This window comes from Chelonoidis abingdonii, chromosome 1 (genome assembly GCF_003597395.2).
Source record: "Chelonoidis abingdonii isolate Lonesome George chromosome 1, CheloAbing_2.0, whole genome shotgun sequence".
NCBI lineage: Eukaryota > Metazoa > Chordata > Testudines > Testudinidae > Chelonoidis > Chelonoidis abingdonii.
Genome location: NC_133769.1, coordinates 334007585 through 334033182, shown reverse-complemented (window position 1 = coordinate 334033182; position 25598 = coordinate 334007585). Strand labels below are relative to the sequence as shown.

At 43.1% G+C, this 25598-nt stretch overlaps 1 protein-coding gene across 11 annotated transcripts in view; it reads left to right on the top strand.

Annotated features, from left to right (window-relative positions):
- ZMYM2 (zinc finger MYM-type containing 2) overlaps positions 1-25598 on the top strand; it is a 218398-nt gene that overhangs the window by 111414 nt on the left and 81386 nt on the right. For 6 of the 11 annotated variants that reach the window (XM_075061673.1, XM_075061674.1, XM_075061676.1 and 3 more), the window contains 3 exons: positions 11362-11512; positions 12167-12282; positions 22667-22783. In XM_075061673.1, the coding sequence (XP_074917774.1) occupies positions 11362-11512; positions 12167-12282; positions 22667-22783 (384 nt within the window). The remainder of the gene's footprint in view (positions 1-11361; positions 11513-12166; positions 12283-22666; positions 22784-25598) is intronic. The other 5 variants (XM_075061682.1, XM_075061677.1, XM_075061679.1 and 2 more) reach the window with 1 other exon arrangement.

Here is a 25598-nt window from a genome sequence, read left to right as displayed (position 1 = left end):
ATTAAATGCTACAGTGTTGGGCTACCAGCAATGCTAGCTTTAGTGACCTCTTGCTTTGCTTTATTTCCTTTTCCTTCGGTCAGTCTTCAAGCCGCCCCTACTTGGAACGCCTTTTCAATTCCAGCGTTGAGGATCTCTCTAGTTTCTTCGTTTTCATCCTATCTGAAGACCCATTTTTTCCTTAAGGTCCACAATATTTAAGACTTCAAAAATTTATCTAAGGTAACTTCTTCCTCTCATTCTCTTAGTGCATCTTGGTTTATCTTTTTTCTCTGCTGGTTTCAGGGTTTTAAGGCTTCCAAGGTAAGGGCTATCTTCTTCATCTGGTCTATTGGACTGAGCATATTGTTGATGCTTAACAAATAAAAACAATAACCCATTGTGATGAAAGGGAGAGCATTACATTTCTCAGAAATATTGTTTCAGGTTTTCTGTTATCCTGGAAATAGAGAACACAACTTTGTCTTATATTTTTGAGTTTTGACAGTTGTCTTCACAACTGTGAGAGAGAATGTTAATGAAGAGTTAGAGTTAGATTTCATCATTTATTTCTACAGTAAAGGTTAGATTTTACAGCAGGTCCTCACCAGCAGAATTCAGAATAAATGGAAACTGTCTTTTGTAATATCTCAGAACCATGTGCTATTTCAAACAAAAGCCATCTGTGATGCCTATATTGTGTCTAATACTGTTTAGTACTTAACATAAAGTGAAAGCTGAAAAGTTTATACATTTAATATACTTTTGGGATTGCAAATGGTTTTAACATTCAAACATACTAGCTTGGTGGAGGGCCGACAAGAGTAGAAACAAGATATTGAAAAAAGATTCAGAAGAATAGGTGGCACAGGAGTTTGAGTTGGAAGAAGTGGTAATGGGATTGGAGAGGGAGATTTTTCTGTACAAAATATTGTGTTAAACACTGTACTATCAATATTGCAAAACTGCTAAAATCTCCTTGTAGGGTTCAGTGACAAACTGTGAGAGCTTTAATTGTGATTAGATACCTCCAGAATCTTTTCATAGAATTACACCTTAATGTACCACTGGGAAAATTGTATTACTTATAGTGCAGTTTTTGTCCATGCAGAAACTCATGGGATGAAAATATAAAGACATTGGCTCTCTAGTATAAAATACCATTAAGCAAATTAAGATCTCTAGATTTGGATTTAGAAATTTCTTTCTAGATACCATCAGCACAGATTTTCTCACTGTAAAGTTTCAAGCTTGCAGCATGAAGCAGAATAGGAACTTCTTTAACTGCAAGTCTGTTTGAATCTCAGAAACACTGGTAGTGGGCCTTGACACCTTCTTACGCTACTGATTGTATATTAAATGCCATTTCCGTGGTCAGACATCCAGGTGGTCCTTCCTTTCTTCCAGGCATGCAATAAGGTCTCTGTGACCTTGTCTGGCTGTGTATCCGTGCGGGACTCACCCCTGTGGCACCTCCTGCTGGTACCTTCTGAGAATTAGCTCTCCAGCTGCTGGAGCGCCCTCTTCAGGCTGGTGTCCCGCTTTGCCTGGCCCCCATGTCTGTCCTGGACCCGGTGCCCCTTGCACGCAAGGGTACTGCCACTGGCAGTACACCCCTCAATCTCTGAGTCTCCCCTCCCAGTGAAGCCCCACCCACTATCCCCACTTCTTCTCAGTTGTAGGCTACTGCCAGTCACCAACTAGCCCCCACTCCCTGGGGCAAACTGCAGTATAAGCCACTCATCACAGACAAGGTTGGATTTGGACCTGCTGCCTCTACCTATAGTGGAGCTGCCCCTCTGCAGCCCTAGTATCCTCTAGTGGGCGCTTCCTTTGGCCTGCAGCCTGGGGCTCTGCTAGGCTGAAGCTCCCCAGCTCCCTGGCCCTTTCCCAGCACTGCCCTACCCTTGGTACCTTCCTCAGTTCCCAAGGCAGCCTGGTCCCTCCATTTCCAAAGGCAAGAGAGAGAATGTTCCTGCTCCTGGCTTCCCTGCCCTTTATAGGGCCAGCTGGGTCTATTTGGGGTGTGGTCCCAGCTGCAGCTGCTTACCAATCAGCTAAGCTTTTCCCCCTACCCCAGCCCTCTCCAGGGCTGTTTTAAGCCCTTCCAGGGAGGAGCGGGTGACCACCCTGCTACAGGCTGCCTTTGCAACTCTGTTTTGCCCACCGTTCCTTCTTTAGACATAGGATATCCTTCAGAGTGTTCTCGCAACATTCAGTGTATAATAAATTTTCAATTTTTTTGCATGTCTGTTTTTCCATACTGTGGAGTGCTGGTAGCCTTAAAGGCCTGACAGCTTAATTTTGATCTCTTCTTCTAGTCCAGAATCTTGTGGAGGCTCCAGTGATTTCTCCTAGACTCATAGACTTAAAGGGCAGAAGAGATAATCGAACTCATTTAGTCTGGCCTCCTTCATACTGCATTCCTGCTTTCTGATTCTGCTCCTGGATACAGTCTATCTATAAAGCCCCCTTTTAGCATGATTGCATTGGTGCTTCCAGATTTTGCTTAGAACCTTTGAGTGGTTATCTGCATAGACTTTGGAGTAATTACTCAATGCTCTTAGGTCTTTTTTCCTGGATTCCAGTCCTCCATAGACTCTACCTTGAGGTCTTTACTGTGCTCAGTTTTTGCTTTACATGGTTTGTGCTGCTGTGAGATATTCCTCACAAGTGAGCTTGACTTTTGTATTTTGTGCTTGGGAGTTGAGGAAATTGTGTGGCTGTCATGTCTGATTAGAAATGTCACCCACAACGTGCAAACTCTCCAAGAGGCACTTCTGGAAATTTCCATTAAGATGGGCATAAAATTGGCCTGGAATCCTTCAAACGATTGATTCTTCTTCGAGTGATTGCTCATATCCATTCCAGTTAGGTGTGCGTGCGCCGCGTGCACGTTCGTCGGAAGACTTTTACCCTAGCAACACTCGGTGGGTCGGCAGGGCACCCCCTGGAGTGGCGCCACTATGGTGCCGGATATATACCCCTGCCGACCCAGCCGCCCTTCAGTTCCTTCTTACCGCCCGTGTCGGTCGTTGGAACAGTGGAGCGCAGCTTAGCTGACCTCCGCTTCCCTAGCTACTCGTAGTTCTTGTGTTTTTCATCCTTTTTGTTTTTTTTTAGCTAGTTGTGATTAGTTTAGGTTCGGGGTAGCCCCTCCCTGCAACCGGTGCCGAGCCCTGCCGGCTCAACCATTTTGTCTGTGCTTGGCCGAGCCTCACCGTTGTGAGGTCCACAGGGTCCTGGTTTCGGTGTCGGGGGATTGCATTTCGCAGATAAGTTGCCCCTTTGTCCGGCGTTTCGACCGGAACACCTGGAGCGGCTTTTCATTTCCCTAACTTCTACACAAGCGCGGGTACTTTGGCGGCGAAGCTCCTTGCCGACCCCGCTGGCGGCCGTTGCGGCACCAAGGTCGACTGGCACGCTCCTCTCTTGGTTGAGGAGCCACGACTCCTCTGCAGTTACCGACAGGCTTGCCTGGACAGCCGTGTTTGAGCTCCCTGCTCCTGCTGCTTCTGTGCCAACTGCCGAGCAGGAGCTCGTTCTAAGTCCGGATCGCCCGGCACTGATCCTGCCCGCAGGCTTACGTCGACCCGTCGTCCGGTCCACAAGGGCCATCGAATCGGTGCACTGATGCTCCCCGGCTGCGCTGGGTTGATTTCTGCTCCTGTGCTTCTGCACGGCACCGCAGCCAGAGAGCTATCTTAACTCGGTCACCCGGCACCGATCTAGCGCGGCTCTACAGTTGGCACGTCGATTCCCGGTCCCACAAGGGCCTTGAGCCAGTACTGACTGTCCTGGCAGGTGCCGTTTGGTTGAGTTCCTGCTCTGCTGCTTCTTGTGCACGGCACCGCAGCCAGAGGTCAGTCTCAGTTGGATCGCCGGCGACCAACAACCTAGGCACCGCGAGCGGCACATGATCGGTCCACAGGGCCAATCGATCCGTGCCTGCCTGCTCCCGGCGCACGCCAATGTCGAGCTCCCTGTCTCTGTTCCCGTGCATCCTGAGTGCGACAGAGATTGGTCTAGCAAATCGCCCGGACCGACCTGCCGGAAACTGCGGTCAGTCGTTGATACAATATCCCGGTGGCGTAGATCCCGGTGCTGACATCTCCCGGTACGCACTTGTGGTCAGATTATGTTCCCTCCATGCCGGGGCATTCTCCAGGCGAGGGTTTTCATTGCCATGACGAGAAGATGCTTCTGCCCGGCGACGCCAGTGCAGGTAATGTCTCTTGGCAGCTCATGGATGCGTCGTGCTCCATCTCGCACGTCGCATCGCGACCGTTCGGTGTCGTCACGCCGTAATCTCGGCCCGTTCGGTCCCTCCGCTCGGCGCTGTGACTGCCGTTCCACCACGCCCTCGAGTCCGTTGACCTCCGGCACCGCTGTAGTCGGAGGTCGGGATCTCATTCGTACCCAGTGTGCTTCCGTACCGTTCCCAGTGCCATTGGGAAGGTTGGTGAGTCAGCGACTTATACCGTGATTTTCGACCTCCATGGCCATTTGGTTCACGAGTCTTCCCACGGAGGTCTTATGCTTTGGCCGATTTGGTGTTGCCCACGCACGTTCAGGGGCCATAGGCTTACCTGAGGGTAGCGCTTCGTGTGGCTTCCAGGTGCAGCAGGCCGGAGGAATGCCCGGTGTGGATATTCTATCTTCGGTTCCCCATTGCGGGCCTACTGTTTATCTTGGTCATCCAGGCGATTCCGATCTCTATTGGGAGGGTTCGACGTCTTTGCTTGGTCGGTGTCCTCCCTGTCCTGGTCATTCAGTGGTTAGAACAGGAGGGATTGGCCCAGGCGTCGCCCCAAATCTTAGGGGCTGCGCGAGTGACCTTACTATCGCAAGTGTTACTGTAGCCAACGGCCTTATAGCCTTCCGTGGCATCGTGGCCTTCTTAGTCCTATAAAGTAAATGGATGCTGATGGATTATTTATGGAGCTTCTCATCAGACTCCGCCAAGAGTCCACGCCCCCCTTGAGGTAAGGGAAAACGAGCGCCAGGCTTCCCTCACGCCTCGTTCCATATAGGCTTCATGACGTCAGGTTTTGAAATTCTGCTTTCGACGATACAGTTTGTTGGTTGGAGGCTTCTTTTGCGGTGAATCACCACGGCAAGCTGCAGGAAGGGTCCCGATCTTCGGGTGCATTACCCAAGTCCTATTGCGCGTTCCGTTCCCAGCAACACACTCACTCTTGTCTTGCACGATCGGGGATTTGGCAGACAACGCGGGCTGACGTGGTCGCAGAGACGTAGGGACGAAGAGAGGGCCAGTCGAGTGGTCCTCGCAATCGATACGGGACCAAAGACATCTTTCGAAGGTGCGCCGAGGTGGCGTACGGTTACAGGCCTGATCCATCCTCGTTCCTATTGGCGTGGTCCAGTTACTTCGTTCACTGTTCTACAGCATGGTGGAGATGCGGGCCTCATTTGTTCACCTTGTCTCTTCAGGGATCCTCCGGGCTTCTTTATAGTGGTGCGCGGCATGGAGGGGGCAGAGGGTATTCCTTATCCCTCCCACCCGTAGACTGTCTATACTGTCCGCCACAGTTGAACCGTTATGTAAGGTTGAAGTTCGATGGTATTCTGGGACATTGTCCTGGGATCTGAGTTGATGCCGCCCTCGATATGGAGGACGCTTCGCATGCATCTTCTCTGACAGGACATACTCCACTTTCTAGCCACCGTTGGTGTTCCAGTTTACAGTCTTGTTGTTTGGCTTCAACGGCCCACAGGATTTCCCAGTGCGTGGCATAGGCCTCCACTTCCACTGTTGATATGCGTGTACTGTACGATGGTCATTGGGGATCCAGACACAAGTACTCACATGTGGCTGCGGGTATTCTGTTAGGTGATGCCCATATGGAGTCCTCTCTGGTTCCCATGGGGGGATTCAAGGAGCTGATATCTGGACTCGAGCGAGCGATCTGGCTTCACGCTACGGTTTAAGGCGTGGCTGTCATCCGAAGTCGTGCACTTCCACCTGGACAAGGCTATAGGTCATGATACCCTTCCTCGGCACCTATGACTGCTTGACGGTGGACTACCCCCTCCCTGATTGCGCGGGATGCGCTCCTCGCATGATGGCAGCGCTGGTATGTGCCGGGATCCAGGCACGCAGACAGGCCGACGCGTGTTACGCCAGCAACGGCGTGTCATGAGAACCTGGGTAGGATCATGGCCTCTCCCTTGTCGGGTGCACCATTCGGCCTTTTTGCATAGCCACTCGATAATTCAGTGAGCATCCTTTGTTCTCCCAGGATGGAACGCTTTGCACTTCAACTCGGCTTTCCTGTCTCTGGGTGGTCGCCTGACCAGTGGCTGCATTTTTGTGCCGGAGAAAAAACTGGTTTTTCCACCACTAATGGACGCTGTTCGCTTACCGGGATACAGGGAAATAGTCCCGAGTTCTGCTCTTACACGGTTCTCCCCGGGACCGGATCTCTACGTGTTCTCAGGCATAGACGGCACACCTCCCCCGTATTGAGTCCTGCTCAAACTCGGGCAGGGCAGGTGCGCATCAGTACTGGTCACGTCCAGCGTGGTCCGGGCAGCCTGATACACCATTCTCGGCATTCATAGCCAACTCATTACCCGCATTCCCCACTCAGGACCACGGCAGACTTCAGCACCCGGGACCCTGCAGTCTTCCTTCACCTCACGGTTGGTGCTGCGTGATAGTGAGGTAGCAGGAAGCTCCACGCTGGCACGTACCGTGCCAGGTGGAGCGTTTTATACAGAGTGCGAAACGGCTTAATTCTTATCCTGCTGATCTCGTTCCTTATTTTGGATACCCTCTGGCTACTGGCAGCAGGCCTAGCGGTGTCATTGCTGCGGGTTACACTTGCAGCCTCTTTACCTTCCTCCCAGGCTGCGAGGTAGATCGTTCTGTGTTTTCACTCTTCTATGGGTTTGAGGGTTCCTCTAGGGCTTGGGCGCGCTGTACACCCTTCGGTACACCGCCCAGCCCCAACCTGGGACCTCAACATGGTTTTTAACCAGACTTATGTCTTCCCCCATTGCTGATGCCTGTCTTGGAGGAAGCTTTCCCTCGTAGCCTTCATCAGCCAGACGAGTCTCCGAGCAACAGGGCTCTTACGGTGGTTCCCCCTGCACTATTTCTTTCCAAAGCCAAGGTGCCAGTTTAGCGTCCTCACGTGGACTTTCCTCCCTACGAGTGTATCTGGGTGTTCTGCCCTTTTTCCTGTTCATCCACGCTCAACGCCGATGGGCAGCAGTTGCACTCTCTGGACGTCCTGATTACAGACGCTCGCAGTTATTGTTTGAAGTGGACAAAACCATTTTCCTGAACACGCCCAACTCTTGTCGCGCATAGAGTAGCAGACCGAAGGAAAGGCCAACCTACTGGTTTTCCTCTCAGAGGATCTCGATCCCTCGAGTGATAACGTGCCCCCGCACTTGTTATTGATTTGGCTCCCTTTCCCCAAGCCACATCATATGCCCTGATCTACCAGGGCTCAGAGCTTCTGTCTGCACGCCTGCTGATGTCGTGTACCTACCCACGAGATACTCTATCGCGCAGCTCCATGGTCCTTGGTCCATACCCTTATGCTATTGCATGTATGACTTGGTTTAACAGTCAAGGGATCGGCTGCAGCCTCTGGCTCAGCGGCTTTTGACATTTTGCCAGTATCTCACTCCGACCCACGCCTACATAAGGCTTGAGAGCTTCACCTTAACTGGATATGGCATATGAGCAACGCGACGTGCGAAGAAAGAAAACACGGTTTACTCCCTTTGTAATGTTGTTCTTCGAGACTGTGTTGATCATTATCATTCCTACAACCCGCCCTCCTTGCCCCACTTATCGGTAGTACGCCGGCAAGAAGGCAATCTGAAGGGCAGCTGGGTCGGCAGGGGTATATATCCAGAGGGCACCATTAGTGGCGCCACCTCCAGGGGGCACCTGCGACGCCACTCCCTGCCGACCCACTGAGTGTTGCTAGGGTAAAAGTCTTCCGACGAACGTGCACGCGGCGCGCGCACACCTAACTGGAATGGATATGAGCAACACATCTCGAAGAACAACAGTTACAAAGGTGAGTAACCGTGTTTTCTCTAAATAGAAGCCAGAGTTGAATCCCTTTTTCTTGGTGCTAGGATTGTCCACATCAGCACAGACCCAGCCACTCTTGAAGCAGAACGGATCGAGAACACAGGTTGCTTCAAAGTGGCTTCCACAGGTCATGAAGCCAAACTCTTTGGAGTACCGTGAGGCTTTGTGTTGCAAATTAATTCACCAAATTGGGGTTTGTGTATGTACATTTTACAGAGGCGAGATAATATTATAGACTCTGCTCTGGAAGAACTGACGGTCCACAAGTTTCTCCAGGGACTGCATAGACATCTGGCTTTGACTTAGTCACTGATGATAAATCCTTAAAGACTGAGCCAAAAGTACCCAAACGAGGTTCCCTCTGCAAACAGAATAATTATGCCCTTACATCTTCCTCTTGACTGACTGACAAGCAGAAGTGGAAGGGCCCGTCCACTTCTCTCCCCTGGACCTAGGTGTTGAATGATTTGGAGAAATTACTAGGAAAAGATGCTTCAGAAAATTCCTCTTGGAAAAAGTCTACCGTCAAGCATGGGCTACTTGAAATAAAATCTGTTCCGTAATTTTGTTAAGTGCTTACAGATACCTAAAATGTTAGAAGGGCTTCATCGAACTTTGTGATACATGAAACCGTAATCATTCAAAGGAAAAATTCAAGATGGTCACCCAGGAGCAAGTATACTACTAGATACAGAACACAAAGCCAGTGACCTCTATCTTGTTGATGTTTTGTGTACATTTGGATCCTTACCTAACTCTGAGAGCTGTATCAGATTTGTATAAGACATCAGCACTATCCATTTTGTGTATTGCCTTTTGTGTTGGCATCTGTAGTGCTTGTGTTCGCTAAGTGATTATCTTGGCCTAGTTTGGCTTATCTGCATGGTTTGAGAGTGCTCTTGTGGGGTGGAATGATACTACTGATGGTGGTGGGGAGTATCTGAAATCGGTTCGTCACCATCACGGTGTTATAATTACCTAGAGTTCACTCAAAGTCTCAACTTGTCATTGGGTGATCAGTTGACATATATAGAAACTCTTCTAGACATGGTTCAACTGCATCAAGACAGGAGCCCAAGATATTCTAAAATTAAGAGAAATCTACTCTTCAGGATTTGCCAGAGCCAGGAATTTTCAGCTCTAACAATATCAGTGTTACCTCTGCTGGCTGCAACAGTATTCATAGTAGCCATGATATATCATAACATCAGACAACCTCAGTGGAGCCTTTGATCCACTGAAAGTATGTTGTATTTCACCAGTAACTATTTTACTACTGATAGTCTTACAAGAATCATTCAGAGTGGAAGTAGAGGGTATTTCTATAAGATACTGGTGCACAAGGGCTTGGCCATTTTGTATCTAAAATTACGTTGGGAGTGGTTTAAGGTGAAACCAGTCCTACTGCTTACAAAAGAACACAAGAATGACCATACTGGGTCACACCCAAGGTACATCTAGCCCAGTAATCCTGTCTTCTGATAGTCGCCAATGCCAGGTGCCCCAGAGGGAATGAACCAAACAGGTAATCATAGACTCTAGGACTGGAAAGGACCTCGAGAGGTCATCAAGTCCAGTCCCCTGCCCTCATGGCAGGACCAAATCTGTCTAGACCATCCCTGATAGACATTTATCTAACCTACTCTTAAATATCTCCAGAGATGGAGATTCCACAACCTCCCTAGGCAATTTATTCCAGTGTTTAACTACCCTGACAGTTAGGAACTTTTTCCTAATGTCCAACCTAAATCTCCCTTGCTGCAGTTTAAGCCCATTGCTTCTTGTTCTATCATTAGAGGCTAAGGTGAACAAGTTTTCTCCCTCCTCCTGATGACACCCTTTTAGATACCTGAAAACTGCTATCATGTCCCCTCTCAGTCTTCTCTTTTCCAAACTAAATAAACCCAATTCTTTCAGCCTTCCTTCATAGGTCATGTTCTCAAGACCTTTAATCATTCTTGTTGCTCTTCTCTGGACCCTCTCCAATTTCTCCACATCTTTCTTGAAATGCGGTGCCCAGAACTGGACACAATACTCCAGTTGAGGCCTAACCAGCGCAGAGTAGAGCGGAAGAATGACTTCTCGTGTCTTGTTTACAACACACCTGTTAATGCATCCCAGAATCACGTTTGCTTTTTTTGCAACAGTATCACACTGTTGACTCATATTTAGCTTGTGGTCCACTATGACCCCTAGATCTCTTTCTGCCATACTCCTTCCTAGACAGTCTCTTCCTATTCTGTATGTGTGAAACAGATTGTTCCTTCCTAAGTGGAGCACTTTGCATTTGTCTTTATTGAACTTCATCCGGTTTACCTCAGACTGTTTCTCCAATTTGTCCAGATCATTTTGAATTTTGACCCTGTCCTCCAAAGCAGTTGCAGTCCCTCTCAGTTGGGTATCGTCTGCAAACTTAATAAGCGTACTTTCTATGCCAACATCTAAGTCGTTGATGAAGATATTGAACAGAGCCGGTCACAAAACAGACCCCTGCGGGACCCCACTTGTTATACCTTGCCAGCAGGATTGGGAGTCATAACTACTCTCTGAGTACGGTTATCCAGCCAGTTATGCACCCACCTTATAGTAGCCCCATCTAAATTGTATTTGCCTAGTTTATCAATAAGGATATCATGTGAGACCGTATCAAATGCCTTACTAAAGTCTAGGTATACCACATCCACCACTTCTCCCTTATCAAGTGATTCATCCTCCGTCACCCATTCTGAGCTTCTGGCAAGCATGTCTATAAACAGCTGAGAAATCCCATGTATTTTAGTTCAACTACATGAAAGCATTTTTAATGTTTCTTTTTTTAGCATTTAACATAAAATCCCACTTTCCATATATCATACTGAGTTCTATTTTGGTGCCTAATTACTTGTGCCCTTTCTTCCTGCATGGTTGAAGTTCTTTTTGGAGCCTAGAGTATCCCTATTTTAAACTTCAGTTCCCCATCCCATCTCCCTCCAAGAAAAGACTCTCTCTGCTCTCATTACACCATTTATCCGCCTGCAAGAAGCGATAAATATGGGTATCTCCAAACTATTGTAACCACTCTGACTTACCTAGGCTCTAACACAGTTCACAAAATTGTTTTCTATACTCTTGAAATTAAAAAATATATATTTATTTTTAGCCAAGCCATCCTTCCTTGCCAGAAGAAATGTTCTAGATCTTTTATGTAATACAGGAAGATTCTAATGAAGTGAGAATAGCAGAAATGTATCTTCCTGTGTACTTACTATAATATAACGTAAAGTCATAACTAATGCATTGTTTTGCTTTGTTTTATGTTTTAGAAATATGGCAAATTAACAACTTGTACTGGTTGCAGAGCTCAGTGCAGGTTTTTTGAAATGACTCAGTGCATAGGACCTAATGGATATATGGAGCCATACTGCTCAACTGCATGCATGAACACACACAGATCAGAATATGCAAAATCACAAAGTAAGTGAAAAGGATGGTGGCTTTTCATCACTGATAAGACTCCCAAATTGTCCCCCCCTCCCGCCCTTAAAAAGTTTCCCAGTGTATTGAGGCTTGTAGGTTACTGGGGGGAAAATGTTGAGACATAATAAATAGTGTACACTAGTGATGCTACAGAGTCAGATATAGTACAGTCTTCATGCATGTAGGGGGTACTTTTTTCATATTTGATACCATCCAATACTGAATAAAATTCCGTCTATATGCATGAGGCATTGCAACTGTGTCTCCTTCACAAGATGTATCATTTAGCCAAGATATTTATTCTGGGAAAGGGATATATAAATCTATCAAGATTTCTGAATGGGAAAAGGAGACAAAGTGAATTAGCTTGATCACTAAATTGGACATACTAATAAGTTTTTGATAGGAACACAAAAATACTTTAACACTGAGGTTTAACAAATAAGATCAGGAAGAACTAAAATATGTATTTTTTCTGGTGTGTGTGTGTGTGATTTTTCAGAGCCTAATAGTTTTTTTTGGTAAGAAAATTTAATTATGAAGTTTAGGTTTTACATTAATAAAATGAGGGGAAGTGGTAAATTATAACCCAGTAAATTTCTACACTACTGCTTGTATTTACTTTCTGTGTAAACTACGTTTTTCTTTTAGGTATGGGAATTATTTGCCACTTTTGTAAACGAAACTCTTTACCTCAATATCAAGCCACAATGCCTGATGGAAAGCTGTACAACTTTTGCAGTTCCAGTTGTGTAGCTATATTTCAGGTTAGCTGTTGTGTTAAATCTTTTGCTCCCTGAAAAAAATATATATATTTGTTTATGCGTGTGTTAAATATGTGCATATTAAAATATCTGGTTTTTATGTAGCTTACTTTGATTTTTTTACTAAAACTAAAAAAAGCCTATCTTGGGCCACAGGCAACTTTGACATAATGAAAAGTACAATTTCATAAAGAATAAAACTCACAACCTAAAAATCTGAAAATAACCCATTAAAAATATGTATCCCAGCAATACGTGGGCACACCCACCAATATCAGTCCTCACCACATCCTTCCCCCCCCCCCCCCCCCAAAAAAAAAGTATGTGTGCAAAGATGAGCACTACAGCATGCACTGATGGACTACAGATTTTGGATCTTTCAGACCAAGTGGGGGAAGTGAATTCCGAAGTTGAGGGTCCTTCATGTTTGAATACCTACCATATGGGGCTCCACTGACTGCAACTACAGCAATATGTCATGGGGACAGAGGTGCTCTCTGAAACTGTTGCATCCTGTGCCACTGAAGACTTGCAGATGAAAATTAACCACTTAAACTGCACCCAGGAAACAAATAGGTTGCCAGTGCATATCCCAGAGCACCGATACCCTGTTCTTCTGGTGGGATATGCTACTTACCAAATGGACTGTCACGTTCTTCGCAGGCTTCAATTTCTGGTTTAATTTAAGGTGTAGCCTCCATATAGACTGCATTGCAGTAGTTAAATCTTTAGGTGAGAGAGGTATAAATGATAATAGCCTAGTCTTCATCTGAAATAAATTGTTGCAATCTCCAGATTAAATAAAAATGGAATAAAGTCTTCCTAGTATTGTTGCTATACGATTGCCCAACAGTGACTGGGGATCCAGCAATACCCCCAAATGGCTTCCCATATGTCAGTGGTCCCCAACCTTTTTGTGGCTAATTGCACATACATGTTTTCAGAAAAGTGTGGCGGGCGCTAACAATTTTTCAAGGCTTATTTTGCATTTGTGCATTAAATAATACAAAAAAAAATCATATTTACTGTTACATAATATATTAATCCATAAGATAAAAAAGGTAAGTTTACATATAAAAGGTATGAATTAAATTATTCGGCAATTACTCTTTCACCTTACCATGTGAATTTCCTCTTTTTTTATCTACCTGTAAGAAAAATTAAGGAGTTTTTACAAAATAAATATCATAAATAGTTTTCATCTTATTTATTTTAAAAAAATAAAACGTTGAACTGCTGTTCCAAGTATATTTATTATTCTTAACTTTAACATCGATTGCCAGTTACGGTTAATTAAAAAAATATTCTTTGTATTGTTACTTGTATCTAGATTTAAATAAACAAACAAATATGAGAAAAAGTTAAACACAAGTTAATCATACGTGCTCATCAGCACTTAATGGAAAATGGATATCCTTATTTCATGTGATTTTTCTGATAAAGTCAATGTGATTTTTTGACACTGCATTTCTTCTGCCAGTTTTTCGTAGTTGGGAGAGTAGGATGATATTCCCATTCATAAGCAGTTGTCAAGATGGGCAACTGTAAGCTGAGATCTGTATTTTGATTTTATGATGTTCATTATTGAAAAAAGAACTTCGCATAGATAAGTGGAACCAAAATAAGATTTTATTTTGTATGTTACATTTTTTAAGGCAGGAAACTTTTTTCGGTCTACCAGATTCCAAAAGTTTTCATCTGTTGCACAGAGTTTTAGAACAATATCATTTTGAAGGTCCAAAATCTTAAGTTCCACGTCTTCTGCTCTTATTTGAATGAGACTTGCAATTGATGTAGCTATTTCTCTTACCTCTTTTTGGCAAGTGAAAGGATTCGCAGGAAAGGCAACTACAGGCTCAATGATGAACTGTTGAAATCCTCTTTTCAATTTGTTCCAGAAGTGTTTGAATGTGGATAACAAATGGTGATGGTTAAAATCACTGTCACATACCATTTCCTTCATGTTTGGGAAGTGTGCGAGAGACTTTGTCATCATTTGTGACATCCACGAGATCAGTTTTGCTTTTGAATTTGAGCCACATGTTTGTCTATCTTTTCCATGGAGCTCAAGATTTAAAATGTTCAATTTGTCAGTGATGTCGGCAAGAAAAGCCAAGTCCATTAACCAGCTGTCGTCTTCTAGTTGCTCAAAGTTCTGATTTGTGGACTTCAGAAATTCTTTTATCTCTTCAGTTAGACTTAAAAAACATGCAAGAACTTTACCTTTGCTCAGCCAGCGTACTTCTATGTGCAAGATAAGATCAAATTTTATCATCAACATCTTCCAACAGGGCTTTAAGTCGCTGTTGCAAAGGTTTCACTTGAATAGAGTTAATTATTTTAGACTTTACCACTTGTCTAATGAAAACAGATTGCTGGGTAGATAGGTTTGATTTGAGTTGATTAATTTTCTTCTTTCTCAACTCAGATTTAAGTGGATGGCTAATGTTAAGAGCCGTGATTAGTTTGGAAATGGTGTTCAACATTGTTTTTCCGGCACTGCAACAGTACCACTGTGCAATAAGCAAACGCATTTCCCTTTATTTTCAATAAAACAATAGGATTCTTCCCACTCTGCATTGAAATAATACATAGGTTGTCTTTTATTTGAACTACTCACTTTGGGGCAAAATGTTAAATAAATAAATCGCAAAGCATGAGAAAACAGCAGTATCAGTGCAGTGGAAGAATACTCACATAATATACGGAAACATGGGTCACTGACATCCCACTGCGTGCACAGGTGCAAGCAGGAAAAAAAGAGTGGCGGTAAATGAGTGACGAGAGGTTGGAACCAACAGCACACACATGAGACAGCCTACATTTGCACTACCATGATACTACTAAATCTGGTAGGTTGTTCCGGTGAACGAAAATGAAACCAGTTTGTGTTGGGCAGTGCAGAGAGAAGCCGCAGCCCTGCGCCTGCCGGGAACAGAGAACATCTGTCCCTGGCAGGCGCGGGGCCGTGGCACTACTTTTCACACCTTGTCACTAAGCAGGCACACATACATGCCCTGGTGGGTGCCATGGCGCCCGTGGGCACCATGTTGGAGACCACTGCCGTATGTTGTTAAAATTTGCACATTTATGGGAGCAGATGTAATCCCCCCCTGCCTTTTCTGGTTGCTTCTAACAAATCTAGCAGCATCACATCAATCTTCTCCAGATTGAACTTCAGTCAGATAGCCTTCATCTGTGCCCCAGTCTATATCAAACATCTGGTAAGGCATCTAACAGCACTGTCTAGATTGGATGAAGTAACAAAATAGAGCTGGGTGTTGTCAGCATATTGAGAACACTATAACTCGTGTCTCTTGCTAACCCTCCCAACAGTCATGCATATTTGTCAAACCCGCATACCCCTCATTGTTCAGTAAGATGGAATCCTGCAGAATTCCGCATGTGAGAGTTCTTGAGACTGAAAAGCAATTGCACAAAACAGTTCGGTATCTCTTGAAAGAGAGAGCTACTGAAGGATAATCCTGTTTGCTTCTGCTTGGCTTTGCAGACCAAACAGTGTTTCATCCACAATACTGAAAGCAGCTGATAGATCTACAAATGTCAGCATGTGTAGCTTGATTTGGAGTGTATTAGTAGTGTTGATTTAATTTATCCACTTAAATAAAATTAAATTATTTAATTTTAATTAATGCTATTAATAATTATTGGATATTAATTAGTATGGGTTTGGCTTGCCAATTTGTTTGATCAGAAGATAAAGTTCATCCTGATCAGGCTTCACAGAGTTTATAAAAGGAACTTCGGGGTCATGACAGGAGCTTACACTGAGACAGATATAGTCATAAAGACCTTTGTATTAAAATCAATGAAATGGTAGGCAAATGGTAAAACAGATAGGATTACAGAGTGACAAGTATCACAGATCTTTAAGAGATATATCTATGGTAATACAATATTATAAGCTGCAAACGTGCTTAATACTCTCACGATGTTTTAATAACCTGGTGCTGAAAGATAGAGGCCATGCCTGTGGCATTTTCTTTTTTCACACCTCTGGCAGAGGAAGCTACTGCAGATTTGTTTGCTTTCTTATTTAACACTAAGCTTTAACTAAACTAAAACATAAGGGAAATTAAATCCCTTTACACTTACAGTTTTTGAAAAGAAATAATAATATAGCCTATTAATAATAGCCATCGTAGATGGGTAGCATCGAGACGTAGTTGAAGGTGGAGGCAATGAAGAGTAGATGGGAGCAGATAGATGGGTAGATTGCCTGCTTAATGGCGAGCTGTCTCACCTTTTTATCGGGCATTAGTAGGAAATCCTTCCTCTGATGTCCAAATTTCATCCTTCCCCCCACGGAAATATTAAGGCACACTTGCCCAATAGGCTAGTATGTATGTGTGTATGAATGACAGGTATGTACGCATTTGTGGTGTACTTGTTAGATTTGTGGGCAAAAATCCCCTTTTTCTACCTTTTACTATTATTGGTTCAGTCAAAGGTCTCTAGACATCTGCATAGGTATTTTGTCTATTATTACTTTTCTAAGTAAGGGTCTCAAAATGTGCTAAAGTTGCCTTAGCGTCACATACAGGATGTTTGGCCTGTAGGTCTCTTGCATTAAAGCCAAACTTATTCTTAATATAAATCTATAAGCCTATTACATTAAATACTCAAATTTATAAGAAAGATATATTTATACAGACCAGCAGATTAATCCTTGGGGCTACGCATGGCTGCCGGCTTTTCCTCTTTCATAGGAGATCAGCCAGTGCTACCATTACAGTGTCTGTGCTATACTAAGTCTGTGCCCAGCCCACGTTAACATGGACTAAGATGATCTGAGGCATCCACAAATTGTTTTGGTGCAATCTTTTAAATACTTTTAACCAGGGATGGGAGGTCAGATACTTAGTGGTAGGTGGTGAAATCGTTCACTTCAGGTGGTGACTTTTGGTCATATAATCACTTACTTAATAGAAGCCAACTCCTTTGAAGGAAGAGTTGATATCTATCAACAGTTCACCCGTGTTACAGCCCTCTGAATAAACCTCAAAAGGAAGGACAGAGATCTGAAGCACAGGTTGTAGCATGAAGTATTCCCGGCATCTCTAATCCCAGAGTGAACAACATGGTACTGAACTTAAGAAGAGGAAATCAGTTTTTTTCACCCTCTTCATCAAGATGTTGCCCTTCATCTATGGAAAAAGACAGTTAATTCTGAATCTGCTTGATTTTATTCACAAAATATGAGATTCCCTGACACAAGCGAGGGACACTCAGCCACCAAATGCATGTACAGTGCTTCAAGCAGTGGGTGATGATTTACTTATTTAATGAACCATGTGAGCAGCAGTACTACAAACCATGTGATGGATTAAATAATTGACTTAATATCATACTCTGAATATTGTTAATGTTTGCAAATGTAAATTTAGTTTCACCTTTTACCATCTCAGCAGTAGTAGCTAATATATGCCTAGTAGTGTACTGTTTTTTCTTTAATAGTTTTTTTAAGTGAATCCTCTCAAACTGGGATTTACTCAGTTAAAATGAGTTTGACATGAATTAGTATTAACTATTATCCAACAATTTTGTCATCCAGCCACTCTGTACAGTTTGCTTTTACTCCTAAATGGCTGAAAGTTTTGCAGAAAGGTGTGAATATAGGGTTCCACCAGTGATTTATTTCTACTAGTCATGGGTGGTTCGGCACTGTTAAGAGAGAAAATGCAAGGTGATACTTTGATCAAATCCCTTTGATCCAAGATCTTATTCTTTCACTCTACTCTTAAAGTAGGTTGCTGTGTTTCCCACTCTGATAATATATCTTCTCTTGAATAATCCTTTCATTTCCAAATAAAAATTACTTGATAACATATTAAAAGCATTTGCACAGTTCACTTGAGGTATATGCTATGGCATTTATGCTACTACCAAAATACTGTTCTTTCCTTGAGCAGTTGAATGTAAGCATTCATCCTTGTGACTGAGAGAACACCAGACATGTTTACCTAAGGCTGTTGTGCGATAGGTGGTTGCTGGTGAAATGCTCTGCAAGAATGTCTGAGGCCTTTCCATATATCCTAAACATACTGCTTGGTCTTCTAAAGCTAATAATGTTGCAGGGTTAAGTATAAAGTTATTCGTATATCATATTAATGTTTCCATCCAACATTGTGCTGCCATTAAGAACACTGGGACAACTGAAGATTTTTTCTTTGTTATGTCTGAACTTGATACTTAAGGAAACTAAGGCTGGAAATTCCTTCTGTCTGAAGATGGTGGTGCTGCAGTATGAGCTTGCCGGTTCATCTTGCCAATAACATCAGTCCTGAATGGGCATAAAGTGCATTACTTAAATAGTCTTATCTTGCATCATGTCTCAATATCTGTTTTCCAGTCTTCCAATTTTTGAGTGTGCCTAGAGAGTGCTAGATCTAGTGTGTTTCAGACTTCTTTAAGTAAAACATCCTGTAACTTGTTGCCTGTTTTGTTAGTGGCCAGGTAGTATGGTGTTCTCTCTTGTCCTCTACCATGGAATGCATGTGATGGGAGGTTGGCATGCTGGTGGTGGAAATCCATGCTATGAGTCTGATAGTAGTAGAGAAAATATTTGACATTCCTGTACGGAGGCTGTAATGGAGGTAGTTTTTTTTCTTTCCCAGTGCTGTAATGTTGTTGTGATTTGTTTATGGAACAATCCTGGGTGGATGGGTGACTGATAAATTAGCTCTTGTAAGGAACAGACACATTTTATGCACTTTTTTACATTATTTCACTGATTGGAGCAATTTGATTCTTTCTGGGTTCATTTTATCTTTGTCAAAAGCAGAAAAACTTGGTGTGCTAACTGCTGGTTGGACCTCCTAGAAGACTTGTAACACATGCATCCATATGTAAAATTGCTAGTGCAATTTGAACTGCCCTTGCTCAGAGCGACTCTAACTTTCATGTTGTTCAGCACTTCATCATGTTCCACCAGTTGCAGTGACGGTGTAGAATGTAAGGGCTGGGTTTAGCAATTGCATTAGTGCTTCAGTCCTCCCATTGCAATCCCAGACTGTTCCTGTTCCACTCTTTATTGACAATTTGACAGCTCAGAGCACTGGCTCTGTCACCTGTTAAGTTGCTTGGATGGAAGCCTGACTGTGGTCTCTGGTCTCATCTGTGCCTGGCACTTCCTATGTCCTCTGTATTCAAGGCAAGCCCTCGAGCAGCTGCAACGAAACATGACCATTCTTGGCTCAGATGAGAGCTCAACAAAGAAGGGAACAAATGTATAGTTTAAAATACAACTTTAATACAAATATTGATAAAAATAACTTAAAGGTGTCTGGAAAATTTTTTTAAATGGGTTGTGCCTTTTTTTTTTTTTTTTTGGCTGCTTAATTTATTTATTCTAACTGGTAGTACACACTATGTTTTAGACGCTTCCCGGACATTCAAGAAGGATGTTCTCTATGAGCAGCTTGCAGTGTAAGGATAGACAGAGTTAGGGGGAAGAACAACAATAGGCAACTTATAAGTCCACTCAAAAGTTAAAGAAGAAGAAATTAATTGAGTGGGGTAGAGGTCTTATAGATGGGCTCAGTGAGGTATTAAAAATGGCCTGAAGGATTATTTTGATATTTTTAAAAAAATTCTTCTTTGCTTGTTTATTTTAGAAATATCAGGAATGTAAATCCTGGTCTTTCCTGGCAATCTCTGGTGGATCTCTGCGGTACTTGTTGTGAGCTGTATTTTAATTGAAGATGTGTGTATATTAAATCTCGTAAACAACGATTTCCATTATTATCTAAAATGTTAGTCATTAAACTTTAAATATTAATTAAAAACAAATTTTGAACTAACTAAAAATCCCTTCCATTCTCAACTCTTTAATTTTCACTTTTGTCATGTAACTATTTTGCTATTTGTCCGGTCACTTCCAGCCTAGACAGGACCTGAATTTCTAATATATAAAGAAGAGCAGGGGAACATTAAATAAAATCCTTTCAGGACTTTGATATATCAAAAGAAGCTAAAAAGCCACATAACCAATTTTTAACATTAAAAAAAAATTTTTTCCTTTGCCCTCCCTTTTTAGTGATTTTTGGAAAAACAAAAATGACAAAAGTCAGTGGTCTAGAACACACACCATTTCTAATGTACTTATTGCCTACGGGTTGTCACAAGTGCCTGTCAACTGTTCTAGCAACATCCAAAGCTCTGATAAAAAGGAACCACATACCTCTGCATGTTGTTTTACTGCCTGCTCATTTCCCAACTAGTGCAACTCCCTAGGACCTTCCCTGCACTTAGTGGGGGAGTGTATAGTGAGGAGAGGAACAGAATGGTGAGTTGAAGGACCTGGAGAGAGATCTTCTTTCTAGACTCAGACTACTCCTCCCTCTGGATCCTGGAGAGAAAAATGCAAAAGAGGATTTTCAGTAATACGACAAAAGAAAAAATCAACAGAACAAGAAAACTTAAACAAAACCCATATTATTTTACTCCTTGAGCACCAACAGCTAAAGGCATGATTGCTTATCAGAATAAACTGTGGTTACCAGTCCAGTAATACGTGCCGGGAGAGCTGCTGACTTTGTCCTGACATCTGCAAGTATGAGGATGTAGCAAGTTGTAGATCCTGCTCTTCATAGCACTTGCACAACTCCCAGTGCTCAATAGAACCATTTAAAGCAGGCAATAGAACAAGCCAAAATGTGATCAGGTTTTAATAAACCCATTACATAATACTGCAAAGATCTGTGCTGGACATAATGTGACAGGTGTGAAGATTGAGGCCCTGAAATGCCTGCATGGAGTACTATTTGTGGACATTGCACGGGGTTCAAGTTATCATGACACAGTTGTCTGGAGAAACACAGCGTAATCTTTTCTGTTTGAGGTTAGGCCAGTTTTACTCTGAGGCCTCTACATTAGTGCACCAGAGTGAAAACTCATGCAAGCTCCTGATGTTGCGCTTGTGCAAAGTTGAGTCTTGCACCAGTCCAGTGTACGTCAGTATGTTACTTGATTAAGATGCGCCAGTATTGGTCAGTTTTATGCCAGTGAAGCACATCTGTATGAACTTGAAGTTTCGAAGAGAGCTGTCTTGAGAAATGTGAGTTAAACCCTGAACCAGCATGGCTTTTGAAGTCAGCTGGAGCAGTGGTAATGAGTCCATTATTGTTTGAAGTTAAATCTTATCCCAAACTTTGATTAGTTCCCTACTTTTAAAAATAAATAAATGTTGAAAACTTTGTTGTTGTCCTGTTCATTAATCTTTCTCTTTTGGGAAAGGCTATTAAGAAGGTGGGTGTGGGGAAGGTAGTGCTATCTCAGATTTCTGTGATCACCTTTCATTGAGACTCTGGCATGGCCACAGCACAGAGAATAAGCCAATCTAGTTGGTGGTTGATTTAGTGATGGTTAAAGGCTGATATCCATAATGGGTCTAGAAGACCAATGGAAAGTTTCTGGTATAGAATAGAGTTTTTTTCATCTAAGTGGTATTTGCTGCAGGGAATATTTTACATCTGTTCTTGAGCTGTGATGTTGGCTTCCTGTACATCTCCAGATGCAATATAAGATGTCTCCTTTAATCTAAAAGCCCTAAATGGCGTGGGATCTGGTTACCTGAGCGAGTGCCTCTTCTTGCCATGGCAGTTGAGTCCATTGGGACACAGTTTGTATTCCCAGATTTTTCTAGGAATTGGGTGCAGAGTATTCTCAGTAGATTGCCCTCTACTCTGGCATTTATTTCCTCATCTGATCAGCTAGAACTCAAGTTTGACCATTTAAGACACTTGTCCATTCTCAGGCTTTTTTCTGAGGGCAGGGTAGTGTTAATCTGCCTTGTTTTTTTCTTTGGGAGGGGGGACACACGGGGGCGCAGCTGAGGTTCTTTATAAATATTGCTTTGTCTAGTTCCTTTCGTATGAAACCTCTGATATAAATGATACTTCGATAATTCTAAATGAGAAGTATGTTTATTTCAAGTTACATGACTGATTAATTGTGTCAACTGATCAGTGGTGGGTGGCGTAGGGGGAGGATATTCTTCAGCTTTATGCATACACATAAGGAGCAGCCTAAAGAGGTCCTTAACATTGAGTACAGTAGATGAGAATGTAGGAGAAACAAGACTGAAGATCATCAGAGGTGAAACAAGTGGATTATAATAAGAGCAAGAGTAGTAGATTGTGCAGATGAGGGAAAAGACCTGTAAAGCAATTGAGAGAGGTGGGGAGAACCAGTGGAAAGATGTATCTATTGTGCCTTCTACAAGGAAAGCTTCTGAATTCAATAATATAAAAACCCATATTGTTGTTAATAGTGTCCTTTAATGAAACATATTTTAATTAAGAAAAATGTAAATTTGTAGAACACATTTTCCACAGTGATGTATATATGTTTTTATATTTTTCAGACTCTTAGTGTGCAGTCTTCAACCAATGGTCAGTTTGTGTCTCCAAGTGACATTCAGCTGAAATGCAATTATTGCAAAAGTTCTTTTTGTTCAAAGCCAGAAGTACTGGAGTGGGAGGTATGTTCCTTGATTATACTGAAGCAGAAGTAGGGACTGGTTATATGTACTTGCCAAATAGGTTACTTACGAAGAGGTTTTTAAACCTATCTTGTGTTTTAAATGTGTACCTCTTAATCATGGGGTGGTCCTTAAAGTTTGAATAGCTTTTCTTTTTAATGTTTTAATTAGCAAAAAATGGGTATGAATCATGTTAAACCTATAATTAAATTTATTTTACTGATGGAATCAAAAAGTTTTGCAAGAGTGTGAGTGCGCACACATGTGCATGTACTCAAATACTATATTATCTATAGCAAAAAGGATCTAGAATTTAAAGTAAAAAGTAGTTCTCTTTTCTCACCTTAGCTGTAGAGGTTGAAGCCTGCTTCTTCTTTGAGTAGTTGCAGACATGCATTCCACTCAGATGTGTGCGTCCCAGTGCTGGAGAACTTAGCTTAGTAATATCAGCTGGGTGGTGCATGCTCCTTTTGGCCCCTTGTAGCTCCTCCTAGGGCTTTTTAAAGGTGGTGCCACCCTAACACTCCTAGGTTCCCTCTCACCACCCACGGCTTGAGTTAAAGCATTTTATGAGGTATTTTCCTCATATATTGTAGTCTGAGAGTTCTCTCTTTTTTTTAATATGTAGTTGACCCCTAGCGTTAGATTAGTTAAATAGTTGTTTTTTTGGATGGTGCAATACCTTCACAAGGTTTCCAGCACTGTCCCTCGTGTGAAGTAGTTACCTCCAGTAGCAGTCCCCATTATCAGTGTGTATTGTGCCTGGGAGAGGGGCATATTAAGGAGAAGTGCTCCATTTGCAATTCCTCCATCCATTTTAGTCAGGCAATCAAATTGTCTTTCCTGTGGAGATCAACATACCAGTCATCAACTTCCATACCAATTCCCTGCCATTTAGGGACAGATTGTCCCTTTTCTACAGTGGTTAGGAAACAATAATCACAGATGTATGGATTCTAAGCATGGTAGGATTGGGTTATGCCATCCAATTCCTGTCTGTCCTCCCACCCCCCTTCACACACCCCAACTTTGTCCCTTTTCAGGGAACCCTTTCATGAGTCAGTGCTTCTACAGCAAATTGAGACTCTGCACTTTGGGAGCCACAGAGGAAGTTCCCATTCTGCCTCAGGGAAAGGGATTCTGCTCCCATAATTTCCTGATCCCCAAACCCCATGGAGGGATGAGACACATTCGGGACCTCTGAGGTCTCAACAACTACATCAGAAATATGAGATTCCATATAGTAACCTTATCTACAGTTCTCCCGACATTAGAGGAGAATGTCTGGTTTGCTGTCCTCAATCTTCTGGATGCCTACTTGCCATGTTCCCTTTGTCTGTCCTCCAGTGACCAGGACTATAATTATTGATGCCTCCACAATGGGTTGGAGGGTGCATTTAGGGACATTGAAAGTACAGGGGTGTATGAACAGAATAGGAAGTTTCCGTTCATATCAGTGTCCTGGAGCTCTGAGTGACTGACAATGCATGCGTGGCCTTTTGGGTTAGATCAAAGGTGTGCAGCGATTCACATACTTAATGACAATACCACTACAATGTAGTATGTGAACTGGCAGGGAGGAGTTGATTCCAACCATCTCTGTTAGGAAGCCATGATGTTTTGGCATTTTTGCATTGAGGAAGACATCATTCGCACAGTTGCACTCTTACCAGGTTCACAGAATTAGGTGGTCAATCATTCTGCAGGAATTTCTCCAAAGTCACCAATGGTCTGTGAAGGGCTGTATGCTGAGATTCACTTCAAAAAAAAATAGGGCATTCAGACAATTGCCCTGTTTGCAATGAAAGACCCCAAGAAATGCAGTCAGTTTTACGCTCAAGGGAGTCTCAGTCTGTCTCATTAATCAATGCCTTTCATTTGAATTGGGTATCAACCCTGATCCCCCAGATCCCACTTGTCCCTCAGGTTATTCTCAAACTGAAGTTGGATCCTGTCAGACTCATTGCACTAGTTTGGCTGAGACAGTGCTGGTTTTCTGACCTTCAGTCTGTTGGTTTGACCTCGCAGATCTCTTCCCCTCCTTCCTTACCTGTTGAAACAACACCATGGTCAGATATAGCATCCAGTGCCAAGCAGTCTGCACCTAATCATGTGGGTACTGCATGGTTAGATGAGAAGGAACAACAGTGTTCTCAAGCAGTGCAGCAAGTCCTGTTTCATAGGAGAAATCCTTCTACTGGGTTTACCTAGTTTGGTCATTGGCTTGGGGAATTCAGTTGATGCAAGCACATATTCAAGAAGTTTTGGATTAGCTGTTACAACTTAGGTCCTCAGATCTATCTTAGCTCGAGCTCAGAACTTTATCCTATGATGCAAGGGAAGTTGGGATTTTCCAAGTACATGATAGTGATCTTTCTAACAGGTCTTGTCCTCCTCCTTCCAGCTGTAAAAGAGATGGTTCCCTTGTGGGACCTCAGTACTGTACTGGCTGCCCTCATGACTCCTCCATTTTGAGCTACTAGCAACTTGCTCTCTGTCTCTCCTTTGCCAAAAGACAGCAATAAAAATAAAAAGCTGTATTTACTATGAGGAGAGTTAGTAAACTGCAAGCCTTAATAGTAGAGCCTCTGTATCCAAAAGTGGTGTCACAGTTTCACCAAGCCTCGCTCAGATGTGAATGAGCAGCATCTTCATTCCTTGGATATGAGATGAACATTGATATTGAATCATTTAAGGCATCACCTCAACTTTTTGTCTCTTCTGCAGATCAGATGAAGGGTCAAAAGGTTTCCACACAGTTAGATTACTTTCTGCATTACGACAGCACATGGAGCTGCTCAGAGCACATCTCCAT